Raw genomic sequence first — 21,917 nt, forward strand, 5'->3', positions numbered from 1 at the left:
GAATTTTTTCATGGACTTCATTGCTTTTTATTTTGTCACTTATTGACTTTGTTTTTTATAGGCTATCAAAAGTTTGAAACTGAACTGTTTACTAGGAAATGCAGCATGACCTGCTGCATTTAAGCAGCAAATAATGCTGCATTTATTCTGCGGGTTGTCATCGAGCGACCAGCAGAGGGAGCATCACTTGCTGGCATCACACACCGTGGGCGAGAGCGTGCTCAGACAGTCCTGAAGGAAAGCAGTCGCAAGTGTGTCGGGGTCTGACTGTCTAACGGAGGAAGTGATCGGTGTTGATGAATCCAGCAGGCATGTTCCACATTACACTTATTGGTGAGTCTTTTTAAATCTATCTATGTCATCCTGCCATTAAGACAAGCTGTTGATCTGATGTATTTTTTTTAATGGACGCACATTTCTAAAACGACGCAAACCCATGCACCCACGCGCCAAACCAAGAAACATGACATAAATATATCAACGCCAAGCAGGCTTCTTTGGAACCACAGGCACGTTAACACCGACAACAAGAATGGAGATGGGCAGTTTTGCATTACATAGGACGATAATTATCAAATGAATCGTGTTATATTCGGCAGTCTGTAGGCACTCAGTTAAATTCTGCAAGAGTGATGTACAGACTTACGGGGAGTGTGACGCGCGCAATGCACTTAAATCAGATAGACGCTACAACGTCTGACACATACACACAAATACGTGTGCGCACAAAAATACACACATGCGCGTACACACCGGGACCTATTGCTGAGCAGAGCTGGGGTAGGGCTGTTGTGAGGTTAGATCTTTAGAAGTGGTCTCAGCTCTCAGAGGCAGGGCAAATGTTTTTGCGTGTAGAGTTTTTGTTGTCGTCATAAATGTGCGTGCTACGATAAAAAAAAAATGTACATAGCATAACCTTAACCATTACCCATGACAACATATAAAGCATTTCTCGTTATCAATGTAATCATACCAGTGACGTGCGGTGAGCTTCATGGCTGGTGAGGCACTGATTTTATCATAATTAGATTTACAAAAATATGAACCTACAGTGTAGCGTATTCACCATTTTATTAGCAACATTGAGTGGGTTATTTGTAAAGTCCCATAGCAGAATTATTTACACGAATAAACTGTAACACACAGTTAGCACATTTGTTTTAAAAAAAAACAACCTTGTTATGTTGTTGCCTACATGCTCACTGATATGTTACGTTTACTTATAAATGAAGTCCTTGTGCTGCTCCTTCTGAACAAAAACATTGAAAAAATGTTTTTGGGGTGATATGTAATCCTCCATTTTTATAGTAAATCAAGGCGAGCTGAAAATAAATGAATGACTGTAGTTTGCTGTCACGTCTTTTATTGCCGAAGAAGAATTCTCGTTCGAATCCCTGGGATCACCAGCGCCCCCTGCCATGAGGCCGGAGATATGCTTGCCTCACTGCGTGCCTCTTCTCAGCCGTGCCTCAGCCGTGCCTCTTCTCAGGACCGCTCGACTCAAGAAAAACGTTACACACATACAGTAGTTGACAAAAAACACTTTACATTATATACATAAGCTAAATTATGGAAATTTAGTTCATAGAGCTATTGCAGGTCTCTTCTCAGTATTTCAGCGGTAAATATGAAAATTCAGCGATTTTGGGTAAAAATGACCTAAAATTGGTGACGTTAAATGGAAAATAACTATAAATATAACCATGTAATTAATTCTTCCATTTTTAATTTTTTTCTTTCTTGACGGCAGGTGAGGCTGTGCCAGGTGAGACTGTGCCTCACCTGCCTCCCCTGACCAAACGTCACTGAATCATACTCATCATTTGTGTAGTACTGTGTTGTTCATACAAGCAGTTATAATAACATGATCCAAGGACCGTACTAATAGCTGTAAATGAACTGCTTGCATGTTTATTCAACCAAGTACTGTAGATGCAAATTCATTCATTAATCTTTAGTACCTGCTTCTTCTGTCCTGGGTCACGGGTTGCTGGAGCCTGTCCTTGCGGACTTAAGGTGTAAGGTAGGGTACACTCTGGGCACAACACCAGTGTGACGCGGAACCACATAAAGGACAGACAAACACGCACACACTCACACTTATGGACAATTTGAGACCGGCCAGTTCACTTGAAGTGCTTGTTTTTTGAGGTGGGAGGACGCCGGAGAACCCAGATGGATCCCACGCGGACACAGGGAGAAAATGTAAACTTCACACAGAGTGGGACTTGAACCCAGATAATAAATAATGATATCCATCCATCCATCCAGCCATCCATACATCCATACATCCATCCATCCATTTATCCATCCATTATTTTTCTTGAAAAATCTGAAAAAATTATTGAGGCAATTATTTTAAGAGGGCATTGATACTGCTACTACTGTTTTTTGCGAATTGTGAATTTCAACTCAACTGAACATAAAATTATATAAAGGTAAAAACAAAATATTAAACACACTGTAACTTCTGGACTATTGAGTGAACCTGAATATAAGCTTCATCAACTAAATTTCTTGTACATACAGTATGTAGGCAATCTGTGGTGTGCCCAATGTGGTGCCCCAATGACCCTCCGGGGTTATGGGATAGGATAGGATAGGATAGACTTACGGTAAAATATGATTGAACAGATTTTTTTTTTACAGCACTGAATACTATGAGACTATTTAATCCAAACACTCTGACATTCACAACTTATATTTTTTTTACTCAGACCTTGATTTGTGTAAAAAATGTCAAGCCAATGAGAATATGCAGAACCATAATTTTAAGTGATCTGACTCGGTTACACAATCTTAACAATGAATGAACCTTTAAAGCATAGTTATACAGTATAAAAATTATTTTATGATTGTGCAGGCACATATCTGACAAAACATTACAATTATTTGATGAGGATGATTATGTGATTATATCTTAACTATGTATATATATATTAATATGATTGAGTAAAACTCGATAAAGGATGTTATGCTGTGTTATTGTTAAATTGTTGTGAATTGTGAGTTGTTAATCTGTGTGATATTTAGGGTTATGATTTAGGTTAAATAACCTAAATCGTAACCCTATAACCCTTAAATATCATATACCAAAACAGAAATAGGAAAAGTGAAAAGTTAAACACTTAAGTGTGCGACAACTTGTGCATTGTCCTTCATTAAAGAGTTTGTATGGTAACACCAACAGAACTATATACACTGTAGAACTGGGAGGGAGGTGTATATTTGATTTTAAAACATGGTATACGACATAAAATCTGCTCTTGTGGGAGCTATATATATGGTGAACTTAATCATTCATTTGTTCATTCTGTTGTTACACCTATTTGCGGATTCTGACTTCCAAACTTGCTGCCAGTTAGGTGGACACAAGCTAAAACAGCATATTTTATACAAAGGAAACAGCATCACACAGAAACATTATCTTTAATTCTGTCTTTTTCTCTCTTTGCAGTAGCTCTTCTTGACTGCTGTCATATCTTCAGATTGGGTTTATCCCAGCATGTCATACTCCTCAGTCCTCCACTGACCCATCTCCAGGATGAAGGCCCAGCACAGCCTAACTTCACCCAGGACATAGTAAGAATCAAACATCGATCAGTCCAAGAGTTAGTTCCTGTCCAGCCTCATTTAGTTTATGACATGTCCTTGCGAAAGATAAAAGACCTGTCACGATCCCAGGCAGAGATGGATTCTACAAAGACCTCTCCTTTAAGTCTGCTATCTGCCAATCAAAACACAGCAATGGATGAAAACCTAGATGTGATTGAGGAGAGCAAGGTAAGAATCTGCAGGGAAATTAAAGGATAAAGATTGCAAAAAAAAACTGCGTCTTCATGAGCATATGCAAACACCTAATTAAAAACTAATTGACTCACAGATCAGCCAGTAGAAATAGACAATAATGACTGGTGCTTTGTTTTAGCTGCAGGCATGGGTTTAACATGTTTGCGGGATGGGGGTGGGGGTGGGGTGTTAGAGATTTGTGATTGGTGAATTTAGAGCACAAAGGTTCGTGGAAGTGTTACTGTTGAAGTTAAACAATGACGTTTTCCCAATCTTGTGTTAATGTTTTAAGCAAGGGTTGCTCTACGGTACGACTATACAGTGATACCTCTACTTACGAATGTCTCTTCATACGAAATTTTCCAGTTATGAAACGCCAGAACAGGAAAATATTGCCTGTTGTTACGAAAGAACTTTCAGGATACGAAAGGTAAAAATACAGTATGGGCTGCTACTCACAGCTCCCAAAGTTCCCTAAATGCAACATTCTTACAGGTGCTCTGCCATTGGCTATTACCTACCATCTTCCTGGCATCTCTTTGGCCAAGAGGGACCTCTATGTATCTTTAGATAGGTGTCTATGCAGCGTCCTCGTCATTCGGCCCTGGACCCATGCTGTGTTCTGATAGTTTTACGTAAATATATTAACTTCAGTGCTGTTCACCTACAGGGAGCCGGTGGAAATTGGACTAATGTTGGTCAAAGAAGGAGAGGAGGAAAGTGTGTTCGTATGAAGAGAGAGAAGAGGAACGCCAAGAGTATAGAACTGAGAGTACGGACATTGAATGTTGGAACTATGACAGGAAAAGGTAGAGAGTTGGTTGACATGATGCAGAGAAGGAAGGTAGACATACTGTGTGTTCAGGAGACCAGGTGGACAGGTAGCTAGGCTTGAAGTTTAGGAGCAGGGTTCAAGTTGTTCTATCATGGTGTAGATAGGAAGAGAAATGGAGTAGGAGTTATCTTGAAGGAGGAGTTTGTTAGGAATGTCCTGGAGGTAAAAAGAGAGTCAGATAGACTGATAGGTCTGAAGCTGGAAATAGAAGCCGTGATGTTCAATGTTGTTAGTGGGTAGTGTATAAAGAGAAAGAGATTGCCTAAGAAGAAGTGGGACACTTAGAGGACTGAGGAGAGTAGACAGGAGTACAGGGAGATGCAACGTAAGGTTAAGGTAGAGGTAGCAGAGGCCAATTGGGGCTTAACTGCATGATTACAGGCCCCTAGTGTGCTGTGTTTCAGGGACCTTGTTCACAACACTGTGTGATGTGCTAAAAACTAACACAAATATGCATGCACTGATTGTAAAGAGAATTTCCCCTCTGGGGATCAATAAAGTTTGAATTATCATTATCATTATGATGACTTCTATGCTAGTGTAACCCTGGCTTACCTGTAGGTTATCATTATCATCAATAATTGGAACTCTGTGAATTAAGATCTTTAGGTTCAATAAGGAGATTGGTAGTAGCAACTCTATATAGAGCAGTAAGACCTCCAGCACACAAAAAACACACACACAGACACCGTGGAAGTATAATAAGAAAAATATATTTAAATTGATCAGGTTTTATGAATGTATGTCCCTCCTTTCTTATACCTCGACTAGGCAATTCAAATATATAAATAATACACAAAAATGCTGCAAAAAAAAATAAAATTAGTGAGTGTACATAGGAAAAATGCAAAAAAAATTATCCAATCAACCGTCAACCTTAATATGGTTTAACCCTTCCAATTATCCGTCGTTGGGCCCAACAAAAAAATACATGTATATATATATCCTGCGATCTCAGTGGAGGAAAAACAACAACAACAAAAAAGAAGTTCCAAATTCACCATGGAAGAGGGGAAAGAAGTGCTTCTCCTTGAAGTCTCCTATCAGTTTATTCCTACCGTCCTCCTCTTCGGCTCAACTATTGGACGGGGGTGAAGTCTTCCCAAGGTTGGTATTAAGGATCATCCACTTGGTCATCTGGGAGAGTTTTCCCTCAAAAAAAAAACCAGCCTGCACAGCCAGAGTGTGCAGAAAATTATATATGGGCTTAACACCAGCAGAATCATCACAATAGAGATGTTTTTTGTTGTTGTTGTTATACTAATAGTCCATTGTCTCTTCATTCACCTCTCAATCAATCATATTAGCGTTTTACTCATTTCCAGAACATTAGCTTATCCAAATACACAACACATGTGCTTACTTAATTTGCATTTACAACCGGCATAATAATCACAAAATAAAACACTGAACAGTACGCAACAGATTTATCCTGACTGGTTTTTTACTTCATACAATCTTTTATGGTAGCATTAAACAAATGTAACGAATGTCAGTATTGAACAGCCAACTCACCAGGATAATCAATGGAAACCACTTGAAAGAAAAAACGCTAATTGGCTCTGCTGTGTCTCTCTCTTGTAACAGCGGGAACACCACGTTACCAACTTCCACGTTATGGGAAGCTACAACATATTCCGAAGTTATTCACTTCCCCTGTGTCTGATGAAAAAAAAAAATATATATCACGGAGCTCTCTTTCTGCGTGCCGTTCCATGCATTCCTCCAGCTTCATCTGTCCACACAAGCCGTCCTAGTTTTTATTGTTTACTTCCTGGTTCTAGGGAACATCCCCCCCTCCACTCAGGGAGTGTCTACAAAATGCACGCATTAAGGGAGTGTATGTAATTTCGATTAATTACTATAAACCTGGGTTACACTAGGTTAGACAGTAAGGAGGGAGAGACTGATCTATATCTCTCTGGCAAGACAGAGAGACAGAGATGAGATGGACGTGCAGCAGTTTAGGGTGATTAAGGATAGGCATGGAAGTCTATTCACAGGTGCCAGTAGTGTGATGGAAAGATGGAAAGAGTATTTTGAAGAGTTGATGAACGAGGAAAATGAGAGAGAACAAAGACGAGAAAAGGTGGCTGTTGCAAACCAGGAAGTAGCAAAGATCAGTCACTATGAAGTGAGGAGGGCATTGACAAGGATTAAAAGTGGAAGGACACTCGGTCCTGATGATATACCTTTGGAGGTATGGAAGTGTCGAGGAGAGGTGGCAGTAGAGTTTCTGACTGGGTTGTTCAATAGGATCTTAGATAGTGAGAAGATACCTGAAGAATGAAGGAGAAATGTGCTTGTTCCCATTTTTAAGAACAAGGGAGATGTGCAGAGATGCGGCAACTACGGAGGAATAAAGCTGATGAACCATACAATGAAGTTACGGGTAAGAGTAGTTGAAGCTAGACTAAGGGCAGAAGTGAGCATTTGTGAGCAGCAGTATGGTTTCAAGCCAAAAAAGAGTACTACAGATAAAGTATTTGCTTTGAGGATGTTAATAGAGAAGTACAGAGAAGGCAAGATGGAGCTGCATTGTTTTTTTGTAGATCTGGAGAAAGCTTATGACAGGGTGCCCAGAGAGGAACTGTGGTATTGTATGAGGAAGTCTGGAGTGGCAGAGAAGTATGTTAGAGCGGTTCAGGACATGTATGAGGACTGTAAGATCACAATGCAAATGGCATTGTGATCTGTAGTGAGAGCAGGGAACATGTGGAGGAGAACCTAGAGAAGTGGAGGTTTGTCCTGGAAAGGAGAGGAATGAAGGTTAGCAGCGATAAGATGGGGTACATGTGTGTGAATGAGAGGGACCTAAGTGGAAGAGTGAGGTTTATATGGAGAAGAGATCAAGGTGGAGGATTTTAAGTACTTCGGATCAACAGTCCAGAGCAATGGAGTGTGTGGAAAAGAGGTGAAGAAGCGTATACAGGCAGGAGGGAACGGTTGGAGAAAAGTGTCAGGTGTGATGTGTGATAGAAGAGTTTCAGCTCAAAAGAAAAGGAAAGGTGTGCAAAACTGTGGTGAGACCAGCGATGTTGTTTGGTCTAGATACAGTGTCACTGAGGAAAAGACAGGAGACAGCTGGAGGTAGCAGAGATCAAGATGGTGAGATGAAGGTAGTTGGTGTGAGAGAAGAGGATGCAGAAGACAGGGTTAGATGGAGACAACTGATTTGCTGTGGCGATCCCTGAAGGGAAAAGCCGAAAAAAGAATAATTGTGTCTTTCTGAGATGTTTAGGGCAAATCATAACCACACAAGTACTACACAGAAATAATCATACCAGTGTTGTGTGTGAATGAACATGTCAAACGTTTCAACTCCTCATGAATAGGCGATACCTTGCATGACAGCCTCTGTCAGTGCTTAATGTGAATGGGTGAATACTGGCTGGTATTTTGAGTGTGGTGGAGAGAGGTTTTCTTAAGACAGGACAAAGTACATAAGTCAAAAATATTTATTTGTCAATTTAAATCATACATAGGTTGAGAAGTTCAACAGTGTCATCGATGATGCAGACAAACAAATGTCAACAGATACTTATCAAATGAGATCTCTTAACAACATCCAGGGAGTCGAGCTGGCACTCAACTCAACTGAAGTTTTTGTTGAGTTCTTATAGTCAAGCTCTGCCGTGTGTGTGTATGTGGTGGGCAGTCACTGGACTGACCGGCAACCGACCACATGTCAAACCAACCCCATGTCGAACAATAAGTCATCTTTGCAAAACACATTATGCAAGTATGGTGATAAATCTACTGCCCATACTCATCTGAAAAGCAAACACTCTGCCTAACATCAAGGTCAGATAGTCCCTATGACTCTGTCAACTTCTCGAACACATTTACATTTGCTGTAATGTATATTTTATTATTTTATTGTAAACATTCCATCACATTCCCCCCTTCCATGGCTTTTAAGCCATGGACCAAAACTGGGAAATTTAATAAAATACAACAATACAATTTTTAACAATGGTGGCGCTGATGCCATCATCAGGCAAAAATCATGATGATGGCATTATGGGGACAATTCCTCCATGACCCTCACTGAGTGATCACTTTCATAGGCTGCAGAGAAGACTATCCACAAGAAATACTAGTAGCCTCCAAATCATTTGACAATGAACATATCATTCACAGATAAACATCACTGAAATAATGACATCATGATTGTAAGCGTGCAGCGTCTTCTGTAGTTCGGCACTTGCATCGGATGTAGTTTCCAATACTGCTATTCTTCTTCTTTTCCTTTCGGCTTTTCCCTTGAGGGTCGCCACAGCGAATCAATTGCCTCCATCTAGCCATGTCCTTTGCATCATCTTCTCTCATACCAACTACCTTTATGTCCTCCCTCATTACATCCATAAACCTCCTCTTTGGTCTTCCTCTAGGCCTCCTGCCTGGCAGTTCAAAACTCAGCATCCTTCTACCAATATATTCACTATCTCTCCTCTGGACATGTCCAAACCATTTCAGTCTGGCCTCTCTGACTTTATTTCCAAAACCTCTAACATGTGCTGTCCCTCTGATGTACTCATTCCTGATCCTATCCTTCCTGGTCACTCCCAAAGAGAACCTCAGCATCTTCATCTCTGCTACCTCCAGCTCTGTCTCCTGTCTTTTCCTCAGTGACACTGTCTCTAGACCAAACAACATTGCTGGTCTCACCACAGTTTTGTCTTCGTGCGAACGCACTTTCCTCCTCTCCTTCGACCAACAGTAATCCAATTTCCACAGTGGCGGTCATTGTTAACCCGAGCCTCGACCGATCCGGTATGGAAGTCATAGGTTTGATTTGCATCTTTGATTTGGCAAAAGTTTTATGCCGGATGCCCTTCCTGACACAACCCTCTGTATTTATCCAGGCTTGGGACCGGCACAATAAGACACTGGCTTGTGTCCTCTTGCGCAATTGAAATATCAGTGAAAACTGAAAAACTTGTTGGTGACACAAGCCACATCTTTTGGTGATGTCACCTTTCTTTCTTCTCCTATTATCTCACTGTGTTCTTGTCCTGTACTTGGCTGTGTATGGCAATAAGGACATTCCCCAAAATCTCTACCCCTAAAAGGTGTGAGGTTCTCCCTCCTTCACTGACATTGAGACGAGTGGAATCTATACATACACTCCCCTTTGTGGTCAGACTTCCCCTCAACACCAGTGGGTGGTTGAGTCTGGTAGGAGTCCCTGCTTCTTACAGTGTGGACAAGGGTTTGCGGGACCTCCACAGCCGTCAGTTATCTACAGGACCTGGAGCAGCCCCTCCCACTTAGGGCTGGAACACAACTTTCTGTTAATCACCTACAGAAAGACCCAGTTTGTGACTGTGCATGTAGGAGAGGGACGTCATTTCAACCCTTGTCATTTTCTTCTGGCTCGCCGCATTACTCATCCTCATCATCTGCTTCTCCCACGTCCTCCCAGTCAGGTTCTAGATACAGGTCTGGAATCTTTGGAGGTTCCCTAGCCAAACCGTTAAGCACATCATGTCTGTTAATTTGTTCACTCAAGATGGTTTGGATAATAATATGTAATAATATGGCTAAAATACCCAAGTGATTGTTTCACGAGTGGAACAGAGCAAAGGCAAATATCAGTTATGACAAAACACTCTCATACTATCTCAGTTGTAGTTATCTCAGTATACATATCTCAGTTGTGCTATCACACTATGCTTGCCATTCATCATGTTCCAACAAACAGTAGGATTTGAGGCTAATTACTGTCGCATTTATCCATATATATATATATATATATATATATATATATATAGAGAGAGAGAGAGAGAGAGAGCTTGCTGTATTTCCTGGGTGCCCCTTATTCACCATGTTCCCCTTCTGTAGCTCAGCTAGCTGGCTGACTTCTCTCCGTGTCGCCTTTATCTTGGCCTCTAACCGTCTCTTCCATGGAGGGTATTGTTTATTATGCCCTGTGTTGATCTTATATCCCAGCATTTCGAGGATTACTGTTGCTGTACTGTGGATCAGCTTGTTGGTCTCAGTTATGTTCCCTGTGGGGATGGTTCTTATTGCAGCATTCACATCTTCTAGCAGATCTTCTGAAGGTACTTGACAACTTAGCTTCGGTATTTGTCGGAGGCTCCAGGTTTCCATTTGGGTCACGATCTTCCTTCGCAGGTCAGCAGCTCTTGTATTGAGGCTGTGTATGTCTCTTGGGGCTTGGTACCCAATCACGGATTGTGGGGGGGGTGATATCCCCCCGCTGACCTGGCGTCCTGGCTCCCCCTTGCCGTAGCATTGTTGTTGTATTTCATCGATCTCTAGTTGTGACAGCAGTTTTCGGTTACGGATGTTGGAACACTGGGCTAACAGCTGTTTCTTTGTTAGCCTTGATTGTGGGTTTCGAAGCATCCATTGGTCCCACATCCGCCCCATATATCCCCTCTCTCTGGGATTACTTGTGTAGTAGCATTCCAACAACTCCATATTCTCCGCCCTTGTCCATGTGTGTCTTGTTCCAGTAGCCCATTTGTCATCAGATTGCCCTGGTTCCCTAGCATCTGATGCGGACCTTGTTAACCCGGGCGACGTCCGAGCCGGTATGACTCTGTCATTATTGTGTTCACTCATATTTTTTGAGGTAGGCTCGTATAGCATTAAGGGTCTTGCCTAAGGACCCTTACTGGATAGTGCCCGCCATGTCTGGGGTTCGAAGCCACGCCCAAAGATGCCACGTGTCAAAGATGAAGAGTTGGTCAGCACCGGGCCCCGATATGATCCATACATACTGGCTAAAGAAGCTGACAGCACTCCACGAGTGTCTAGCAGCACAGATGAACCAGCTGCTAAGGGATGGGACGCACCCAGAATGGTTGACTGAAGGCAGGACAGTCCTGATCATGAAAGACCCACAGAAGGAATCTACCCCATCCAACTACTGGCCAATAACCTGTCTCAGTACAACATGGAAGCTCCTGTCAGGCATCATGGCAGCTAAGATGAGTAGGCACATGGATCAATATATGAGTGGGACACAGAAAGGAGTTGGTAATAACACCAGGGGAGCCAAGCACCAGCTACTGGTGGACAGAGCAGTACACAGAGACTGTAAGAATAGGCAGACCAACTTGTGCACCGCCTGGATTGACTACCAGAAAGCCTATGACTCAATGCCACACACGTGGATACTGGAATGTCTGGAACTGTACAAGATCAACAGGACACTAAGAGCCTTCATCAAGAACTCAATGGGGAAGTGGAAGACAACCCTGGAGACTAACTCCAAGCCAATTGCCCAAGTTAACATCAAGTGCGGCATATACCAAGGGGATGCACTATCACCACTGCTGTTCTGCATAGGCCTGAACCCCCTCAGTCACATCATCACAAAGAGTGGCTACGGATACCAATTCCGAAGCGGGACAACAATCAGCCATCTCCTCTACATGGATGACATCAAGCTGTATGCCAGGAATGAGCGAGAAATTGACTCACTGATCCACACCACCAGGATCTACAGCGACGACATAGGGATGTCATTCGGATTAGACAAATGTGGCCGGATGGTATCAAGAAGAGGCAAGATGATCAGAACTGAAGGGGTCAATCTACCAGGGGGCAGGATAGAACACATCAAGGACAGCTACAAATACCTTGGAATCCCACAGGCTAATGGCAACCATGAGGAGGCCGCAAGGAAGTCATCCACAGCCAAATACCTCCAGAGAGTCAGGCAAGTCCTGAGAAGTCAGCTGAATGGCAAGAACAAGGTCCGAGCCATCAACATGTATGCACTGCCGGTCATCAGATACCCCGCTGGGATCATAAGCTGGCCAAAGGAGGAGATAGAAGCCACAGATATCAAGACTAGAAAGCTCCTCACCATGCATGGAGGGTTTCACCCCAAGTCCAGCATCCTGAGGCTGTACACTAAGTGGAAAGAGGGAGGCCGAGGACTAGTGAGCATCAGGGCCACTGTCCAGGATGAGACATCAAAAATCCAAGAGTACATCAGGAAGATGGCCCCAACAGATGAACTGCTCAGTGAATGCTTTAGACAGCAGAAGCCTGAGGAGGAAGAGGAGGAGGAGGAGACAACATGGAGGGACAAGCCCCTGCACGGCATGTACCACCGTCAGATAGAGGAAGTGGCTGATATCAAGAAGACCTACCAATGGCTGAATAAAGCTGGACTGACAGACAGCACAGAGGCACTGATCATGGCAGCACAAGAACAGGCCCTAAGTACAAGGGCAATAGAGGCCAATATCTACCACAGTAGATCTGACCCAAGGTGCAGGCTATGTAAAGAAGCCCCAGAGTCAGTCCAGCATGTGGTAGCAGGGTGTAAGATGCTCGCCAGCTCAGCATACATGGAAAGGCACAACCAAGTAGCTGTGATAGTGTACAGGAACATCTGTACCCGGTATGGACTAGAAGTACCCAAATCCCAATGGGACATACCACCGAAGGTGGTTGAGAACGGCAAGGCTAAGATCCTGTGGGACTTCAGCTTCCAGACTGACAAACAGCTACTGGCTAACAAACCGGACATAGTGGTGATGGACAAAGAGCAGAAGAGAGCAGTGGTGATAGATGTGGCGATTCCAGCTGATGCCAACATCAGGAAGAAGGAACACGAAAAGATTGAGAAATATCAAGGGTTGAAAGAACAGCTGGAACAGATGTGGAAGGTTAGGGTTAATGTGGTCCCCGTGGTAGTAGGAGCACTTGGGGCAGTGACCCCCAAACTGGAAGAGTGGCTCCAGCAGATTCCTGGAACAACATCTGAAGCCTCAGTCCAGAAGAGCGCAGTCCTAGGAACAGCTAAGATACTGCGCAGAACCCTCAGACTCCCAGGCCTCTGGGAGCTCTATATATATATATATATATATATATATATATATATATATATATATATATATATATATATATATATATATATAATATATATGTGGAAAGGGTGAGAGGGACATTTATATATATATATATATATATATATATATATATATATATATATATATATATATAAATATATATGTCCCTCTCACCCTTGTGGGGTGGTATCTGTGTGTCATCCTCAAGCTCCCAGAGGCCTGGGAGTCTGAGGGTTCTGCGCAGTATCTTAGCTGTTCCTAGGACTGAGATCTTCTGGACTGAGGCTTCAGATGTTGTTCCAGGAATCTGCTGGAGCCATTCTTCCAGTTTGGGGGTCACTGCCCCAAGTGCTCCTACTACCACGGGGACCACATTAACCTTGACCTTCCACATCTGTTCCAGCTGTTCTTTCAACCCTTGATACTTCTCAATCTTTTCGTGTTCCTTCTTCCTAATGTTGGCGTCAGCTGGAATTGCCACATCTATCACCATATATAGATGTGGCAATATATATATACAGTATATATATATATATACATACAGGTATGTGTGTGTGTGTGTGTGTGTGTGTGTGTGTGTGTTATATGGATAGATAGATAATCTTTTACCATTAAAATACAAGCAGATCAAAATTGTGAGTCAAGATTTGTATTAACCAAAGTAAATAATCAATCAATCAATCAATCAATTATATAGTTAACCAGTAGGACTCCACTGGAACCTGTTTCACCATTTAGTTCATCTGGGACTGGATGATTTACAGCTCCTTTACAACTGATCTCTGACACTAGTTTCCAATCCCCATTAGACTCTCAACAGGCAAGATGTGGAGGTTCTGTAGTGAATTATGTCATTCAACAATGGCACGTTGGTTCATGAGTGAATAAAATCAGAAATATCCTGATTTGCTTCTGATCTAAATAAACATTAAAGTAAATAAGTAACATTAAGTAAACATAGGCATGGACTGTATGTTTCTAAGGTCAACCTATGATCTAAGTAAACAATCAGGAACTGTTCTGTGTGTCTACAGTTATCATAATCGTGATGTTGTGTATATTTCTATCAATCTAAGTGTTCATATGTGTGTTTTCTCAATGCTCTGACCTTTCTCCACTGTCTCATCATGACTGCATTTACGGCATTGCTGGAGGATGAACACACAAAGTTCTTCAGATGATGCGTGTGGCTATGGTTCTCAAGTCTTCTTGGTTCTTGGCAACTTTATTCTTGTCTCGAGTTGCACATCCACATGCAACATGGCCAGAACTTTCACACCTGTAGCATCTCCATTTGTTGCTGAAGTTAGCACTGTTGTACTCCCTTTGGAAGTCCGGAATCAGTCTCTTTATTTCCTCTGTTGGTTCAGACCTGCTGCTCTGCCATGACACACGTCTCACAACCAGTCTGCAACCTCCGTCAGTTCACACCCAAAGCATGTATGTGAACACATCTGGATCCCACTTTGCTTTTGCTTTGTCTCATGTTATTTGCAGCTGAGGATTTGAAAACATCATCATAGGCATCTGGTATGCCCCTTGTGTCTCTTTGGCTTGCTATGGAAAAAACAGACGTCTTGGCAAAAACACAGTCAGATTGAGTGTCATTAGGTGTCAAGAAGAAAAGATACAGACATGTCACGATTGCATTCATGACTTCCTGACTACCTTTGAATGGCCCCTACTGTTATGTCAATAAGCCATTCTGAGCCTCATCAAGGAAACCTGATCACTTGATCACTTTGCCATCTTAGAAATAAGTCAACACGCATATTAAAAAACCAGACATTAAAAACTGGTTAAATTCATTAGGAGTGCAGTCAGTGCAAACAGAGCGGATTATTTCCTGATCTGAAGTTCGAAGCAGATATTTAAGCTCCGACGTTCGTCTTCGTTTATTAATTAAATATTGTTTCGATCGGTAGTCCAGTGAGAGGTGAGGTACAGCTATTTGCTCCTGTGTGTCCTAAACAATTTTTTAACTAGTTTTTAATGTCAGGCTGCTAATTTACTGGCAAATGTAACGCTGTTTTACTCCTAGAACTGACTTGAATGTCGGTGTCTCACCGTCGTGAATCTCACCGCACGTCGCTGCAGACAAAATACACAAGCCTGAATGCGCCCCTCCGCCGCCCGCCCAGAACTATCAACTACATTTGTAAATCAATTGCAGCACACCTGTTGGCACCTTTGTCTAGCAGTGACTCTGCCCTTGAAATTTCAGAAAAGACTGGAAGTTCAGCTTTGAGGGTCTTTCATTCACCTTTACGCCAGTTTCTCCGTGAGTTTCCACAGACTAATTGAATGGACCGTCACTAGATTCCAGATGACAGCACAATGGCATTTCTAAGACCAATTAAGTTTAAAGTGGGTTATTTCCGACGCCAAATAGTTAGGAAATACTGAGATCAGTCAGTCAGTCAAACTTTATTAATAGAATTGTTGAAAGTTCCTTATGTTTTGCCACGTAATCACCGGTGCTCCTACAGTCTGCTCTACTGTCTGAGAGCAGCTCAGTCAGAGCCGGGACTTCGGTGACGCCCCTTGACTACCGTTGTTAGGGGGCGTAGGCCCGAGTGCCTTGTGAGGGTGCTCCTCTGGTGGCGGAGTGCGGCATGACTGGTGCCCAGACTGCCAGCTTTTTTTCAGCGATCATATTTTTAACCAATATTAATATGAATATGAATCCGTACATAAGACACACTGGATTATAAGGCGCACTACGGGTTTATGAGAAAATTTTAGGCTTTTATGTGCGCCTTATAGTGCGGAAAATACGGTAGTTAACAATTTTGTTATCCCAAATTGTTTCCCATAATTTGAACTGACTCTGGGACATGTATGCTTGTACTTTCAATGGGCTTATCAGTCACACAAATTCACACTCATGCTGATCTTCCCATACACGTATAGTTGGATCTTATCAAACACACACTCTCTACCCCCCCCCCTTTTTTTTTATCTACAACTGTCTCGCTTCTGTCATTCCCCATCATTCACACTCACATCCAGATACACATACACACACCCAGTCAAATTTATAGTAAGATAAACAGATAAGTAGAAAAAGTGAGAGATCAGATGGGGGAAGGAGAAGAGATGAATAGAGAAATGGACAGATGTAGAGCTAGATCAATGATTTATCAATCTCCACAGACCCTTAAACAATTATATGGTACAAGAAAGAGTTTAACAAGAATATAGAAAGTATCCCACCCAGTCCGGACAACAATTTACAGAGATCTCAGGTGGACCGGCCACAATACACATGGGAACACCAGCCTTACGGCCTCACACTCATGACCCGTTGATGCAATAGACAGAGGACCGGTTCTGTGTGTTTATCACCCTGACACCTACGGAAATCCGCCTAAAGGCTTCAAAACTCTTCAACAATCATCAGCTTGAGAAGAAGTTAAGGCCGTCATAGAGCAATTCCACACAATTCAACAACCCTAGAGTTAGAAAACCGTATGGCGCCCGATCAGAAATTCCGTCCGATCACAGCAAATAATTCTCTAATTTTATCGTGGCTTTATCGAAGCTTTGCTGGCACTGTAACATTCCACAAAGAACCACACTGTGGGCTTTTACCCGCTGTATCCCACCAGAATGGAAAATGTCGGACTTTTAACAGTGAAATAAATAATTTATGTGAGTCTAATAGACTGTCAGCCAAGTACCAAATGCCCGTAATTTACCGATTCAATATTGGATCTGACATCTCACAAAATTTTCACCCTGAATAGACTGTCTTTTAACTCTTCGCTCACCTTTTTATTTATTTATTTTTAAGTTTATGAAAGTCACCCATTTAATAAGAGAAAAGTTAAAGGTATGTGTTTAGTCAAAGCAAACAGACATTAATAAGCAGACAAACAACATACATTTGGACAAATCCTCAACCTAAGATGACCTACACAGGTAGTTTTAGGAAGACTAACTAAACAAATTTAAATAAAATTATGTTTAGCAAACATCTCACCAGAAACCATAGCATCTCTTCAAGACAGACAGTAGTGCATTATTTAAGCCAAGTAACTTACCTTAAGTGCGCGCAGTGCATTCAGTCTGTCCTGACGAGGCACCATGGACGGCAGACGACGTCTTAAACCCCCTTTTTCGTGATGCCATTTGTGGTGGAGAGAGGATGGCACTCAACTCAACTCAACTGAAGTCTTTGTTGAGTTCTTAGTTCTTAACCAAGCTCTGCCGTGTGTCAGTGTGTGTACGTGGTGGGCAATCACTGTACAGGTGTTCCTGTGGACACTGAACAGATGCCAACAGAAACAGAAAACATCTGCTGTTTGGAGATACCACAGGTAGCATGCTCACAGCTAAACCACAAAGTTATGTCTCTATTGGCTACTTTTACAATTATCTTGTTTGATTCATTTCTTTGTTTTGAAAAATTTTGTTCAAAATACATCCTGGTACTTGCTACTAATTTATTTATTTGTGTGGTTACTTTTTACTGTGTTTTGTTGTGAGCAATTATCAGCAGAATTTCAAAACATGTTTGTTTGAAATATTAAAATATTGCAACACTAACAGAATGTTGGCTCTGTCCTGTGAGGTTTGACTCTGCATTGTCCCTTCAAAAGCCTTTGGAAAGTGGATCTTGTAGAGGGGTACACCAAACGTATCGAAATAAGGAGCCAAAACAATATCATATGACATACATGACTCTGTCTCAAAATTTTTTATACTAAACTCTTCACTTCACTTACTGTCTTGCTGGAATATTCTAATACACAACACTTATTTTTTACTGAACTACTATCAACACATGTGCACTCAGTAACACCTATAGACAACAATATTTAGAAAATTAGTCTATTTAACCAATTTTATTAAAACATATTGTATGGAATATGACTTGTACATACCTTTACTTCTATAGTGGGAATGAAGAGTCCTGAAGGACAGCTGTGTACCAACAGTATGAGTGTCCACTGGGTTAGTTTGGCACGCCACGTCCTTTGAAGCTGATGGCTGAATGGATGCACAAGGAAGAGGGACACTAATTTCAGGACACCAATGTTCTGATTTTGGATAAGGAGGACAGACTTATGTGCGTTGTCGCTATACGCCGAACAATCGACTCCAACACGTGCACGCACACACGCAATACAAAACAAAGCCCAACTTCCGACTTAGCCTAGCATGAGTTGACTTTATTTATGCTGACAGATAATAGGAAAGAAAATATGAGACCAACTTATGTGCGTTTTAGCTTTTTACTGTAGGTCCTGCGCGCACACACGTGATCGGGCGTGCACGTACACACACGCAATACACAAACGCGACACAAAGGAGACCCCCCTACATACCTTAGCATAACATGACTTCATGCTAACAAACAATAAGAAAATATGAAACCAACTTACGTGCGTTTTAGCTTTATACTGTAGGCCAGCACGCACACACGTGTTGGAGCGTGCGCGCACACATGCAATACGCAGACACGGAAAAAAGCACATTGGCCTACATAGCCTAGCATAACATGACTTCATGCTAACAAACAATAAGAAAAAATTAGACCAACTTATGTGTGCTGTACCTACTGTAGGTCAAGAATGCACACACGTGATCGGGCGTGCACACACAAACACGCAATACACAAACGCGAAACAAAGGAGATTTCCCTACATAGCCTAGCATAACATGACTTCATTCATGCTAACAAACAATAAGAAAATATGAGACCAACTTACGTGCGTTTTAGCTTTATACTGTAGGCCAGCAAGCACACACATGTTGGAGCGCACGCACACACGCAATACGCAAATGCAAAACAAAGGAGACCTCCCTACATAGCCTAGCATAACATGACTTAATTCATGCTAACAGACAACATGAAAAAAGATCAAATGTGAGCCCAACGTATGTGCGTTGTAGCTAGATATTGTAGGTCCAGCACACACACGTGTTGGAGCGCGGACGCAAACGCGAAACAAAGCAGTACTACCTAATTAGCCAAATAGCACATGATCACTCATGCTAACAGACAACTGCAAAAAAGATAAATGTGGTGAGACTTACCTGTGGCCAGGATGCATTTCCTGGGTCCCGTATGGTTGGGAGTGATCTTTGAATGAGGACCAGTCTCGAGGCAAAGCCACTTCTGTACTGAACCTCATTGCTAAAACAGGCTGGAGTGAAGTGGTCCCATACACAAACGTGCAGGTGATGTAGTCGGCACATAGCCATTAAAAATGAAATGCGACCACGGTGTTCTTCTTTGGATGTGATGAAAAATAAATACTGGTGTTGATTAGTACAATCAATAACTGAGCAACTTTCATGTCTCCCTCTCACAGACACCATTTCAACAGACTGGTGCATCACGTCCAATGGCCACGCCTTTGGGCATGTCAACCAATCCATATCGTCCAATATTATGTCCAATAGCACAGAGTGTCTAGTCTGACGTCAAGAATGGCTATTCTAGAGCAATATGATCGATTTGAGTCGTTCAGAGCCATGACGTCCTAAACCTCCAAATATCTATTGATGTAGGAAGTGTTTGTTTACCAGATTCTAGGAGTTAGGGAAGACCACTATGTATATGTAGAGACCTGAAAAAGTGTGATTTTCATAATAGGGCCCCTTTAAAATGTATATGGCTAATCCTGTCTCTTCTCCTTTCAGAGCTTTGTTAATCTGGTGGTTGATATGGGACACTACAGAGTACACAAAGATATAACAAATCCACGGAAGAAGCTCTTCAGTGGACAAAGAGCAGATCATACGTCCCTGGAGGACTCAAACCCTTACGAAATGGACTCAAAAGACAGACACAGAACAGAGGATGAAGGAGAGAATAATTTGGAGAGCAAAACAAGGAAGAGCAGTGGAAAGAGAGGGGGACATGTTAGAGGAGAGGAAGAAGAGAAGGGAGGAGAATTGAATGATGGATTAGTTGACAACCGCTCAACCCCGGATCTGGAGGGGTTGATTGGTAAGTACAAATTATCTTCCCTTCAAGATCATATTAAACAAGGCAGTCAGAGACTGCAACATCCCACGACACCCTTGAATTCAAAATTTTACCTTGACCTACGCATTTTTGTTTCTCTGGCTTCCTCAAAATTTTTCTTTTTGTTTTGTGATTATATCTCTAGGGTTTCAGAGATGTGTACCTAAAAAGGTATCAAAGTGAAAATTTGACCTTAAACTAGTTTTTTTAGAGTCAAGGTTGTTATCTATTTTTCATCTCCTTCCTGAATAGTTTTTGTTTCGTCTTTCTATCTCATCCGGTTCCTGAGATATGTGCAAAAACATGTGCAAAAGTTGACCTTTGACCGTGACCTAGTTTTCTCAAGGTCAAGGTAATCATGTCATTTCATCCCGTTTGCCGCCCGAGTAATATTTCATCTTTCCATCTACAACACTTTTAAAGATATTCGGTGGACAGACGAACACACAAACACTGACAATTACAATACATCATCACTTCAAGGGATGTAAATATGAATGCATAAATGCACTCACATTTTAGGGCATTATTTGATCACATTGACAAATGAACACTGTAAAATATCTCCATAAAATTAACAGTGAATCACTGTAAAATTGCGACATAAAAAATTGTAAATAGAAAAACAGTAAAGTCATATGTAATTTACACTGATTGTCGTAAATCTCCAAATTGATCTATACAGGTTGGCAAGACAGAGAGACAGAGATGGGAAGGATGTGCAGCAGGTTAGGGTGATTAAGGATAGGGATGGAAGTCTATTGACAGGGGCCAGTAGTGTGATGGGAAGATGGAAAGAGTACTTTGAAGAGTTGATGAATGAGGAAAATGAGAAACAACAAAGACTAGAATAGGTGACTGTTGTGGACCAGGAAGTAGCAAAGATTAGTCAGGATGAAGTGAGGAGGGTATTGAAGAGGATGAAGAGTGGACAGGCAGTCGGTCCTGATGATATACCTGTAGAGGTTTGGAAGTGCCTAGGAGAGGTGGCAGTACAGTTTCTGACTGGGTTGTTCAATAGGATCTTAGATAGTGAGAAGATGCGTGAGGAATGGAGGGAAGTGTGCTGGTGCCCATTTTTAAAAACAATGGAGATGTGCAGAGTTGTGGCAACTACAGAGGAATAAAGCTGATGTCCAAACCATCTCAGTCTGGCCTCTCTGACTTTATCTCCAAAACCTGTGCTCCAAAACATGTGCTGTCCCTTTGATGTACACATTCCTGATCCTATCACTGTAATAAAAATTAAAAAAACCCACCTATATATTTGAATAAGCTCACTTGAAAATCTCACGCTGTCACACTTCCGGCATCTACCCGGAAGTCAGTGCAACTAGCCGAGTTAGCTCCTGTCTTAACATTTGTCCATGTCTCTCACTTATGGAGCCGTTTTGGCTTTGTCAAACAAAGCGGTTTATATTCTTTGATTGTGACGGACTTCACGTTGTCATGTGGGGAACCCCGATGGTTT

At 41.9% G+C, this 21,917-nt stretch overlaps 1 protein-coding gene across 1 annotated transcript in view; it reads left to right on the top strand.

Moving 5' to 3' along the window:
* The first annotated feature begins 207 nt into the window (after window positions 1-207).
* podxl2 (podocalyxin-like 2) overlaps window positions 208-21,917 on the top strand; it is a 93,459-nt gene continuing 71,749 nt past the window's right edge. The window contains exons 1-4 of the mRNA XM_068316378.1: window positions 208-333; window positions 3,458-3,582; window positions 3,685-3,783; window positions 20,119-20,428. Of these exons, the coding sequence (XP_068172479.1) occupies window positions 297-333; window positions 3,458-3,582; window positions 3,685-3,783; window positions 20,119-20,428 (571 nt within the window). The 5' untranslated portion in view covers window positions 208-296. The remainder of the gene's footprint in view (window positions 334-3,457; window positions 3,583-3,684; window positions 3,784-20,118; window positions 20,429-21,917) is intronic.

Source organism: Antennarius striatus, chromosome 5 (genome assembly GCF_040054535.1).
Source record: "Antennarius striatus isolate MH-2024 chromosome 5, ASM4005453v1, whole genome shotgun sequence".
Lineage (NCBI taxonomy): Eukaryota > Metazoa > Chordata > Actinopteri > Lophiiformes > Antennariidae > Antennarius > Antennarius striatus.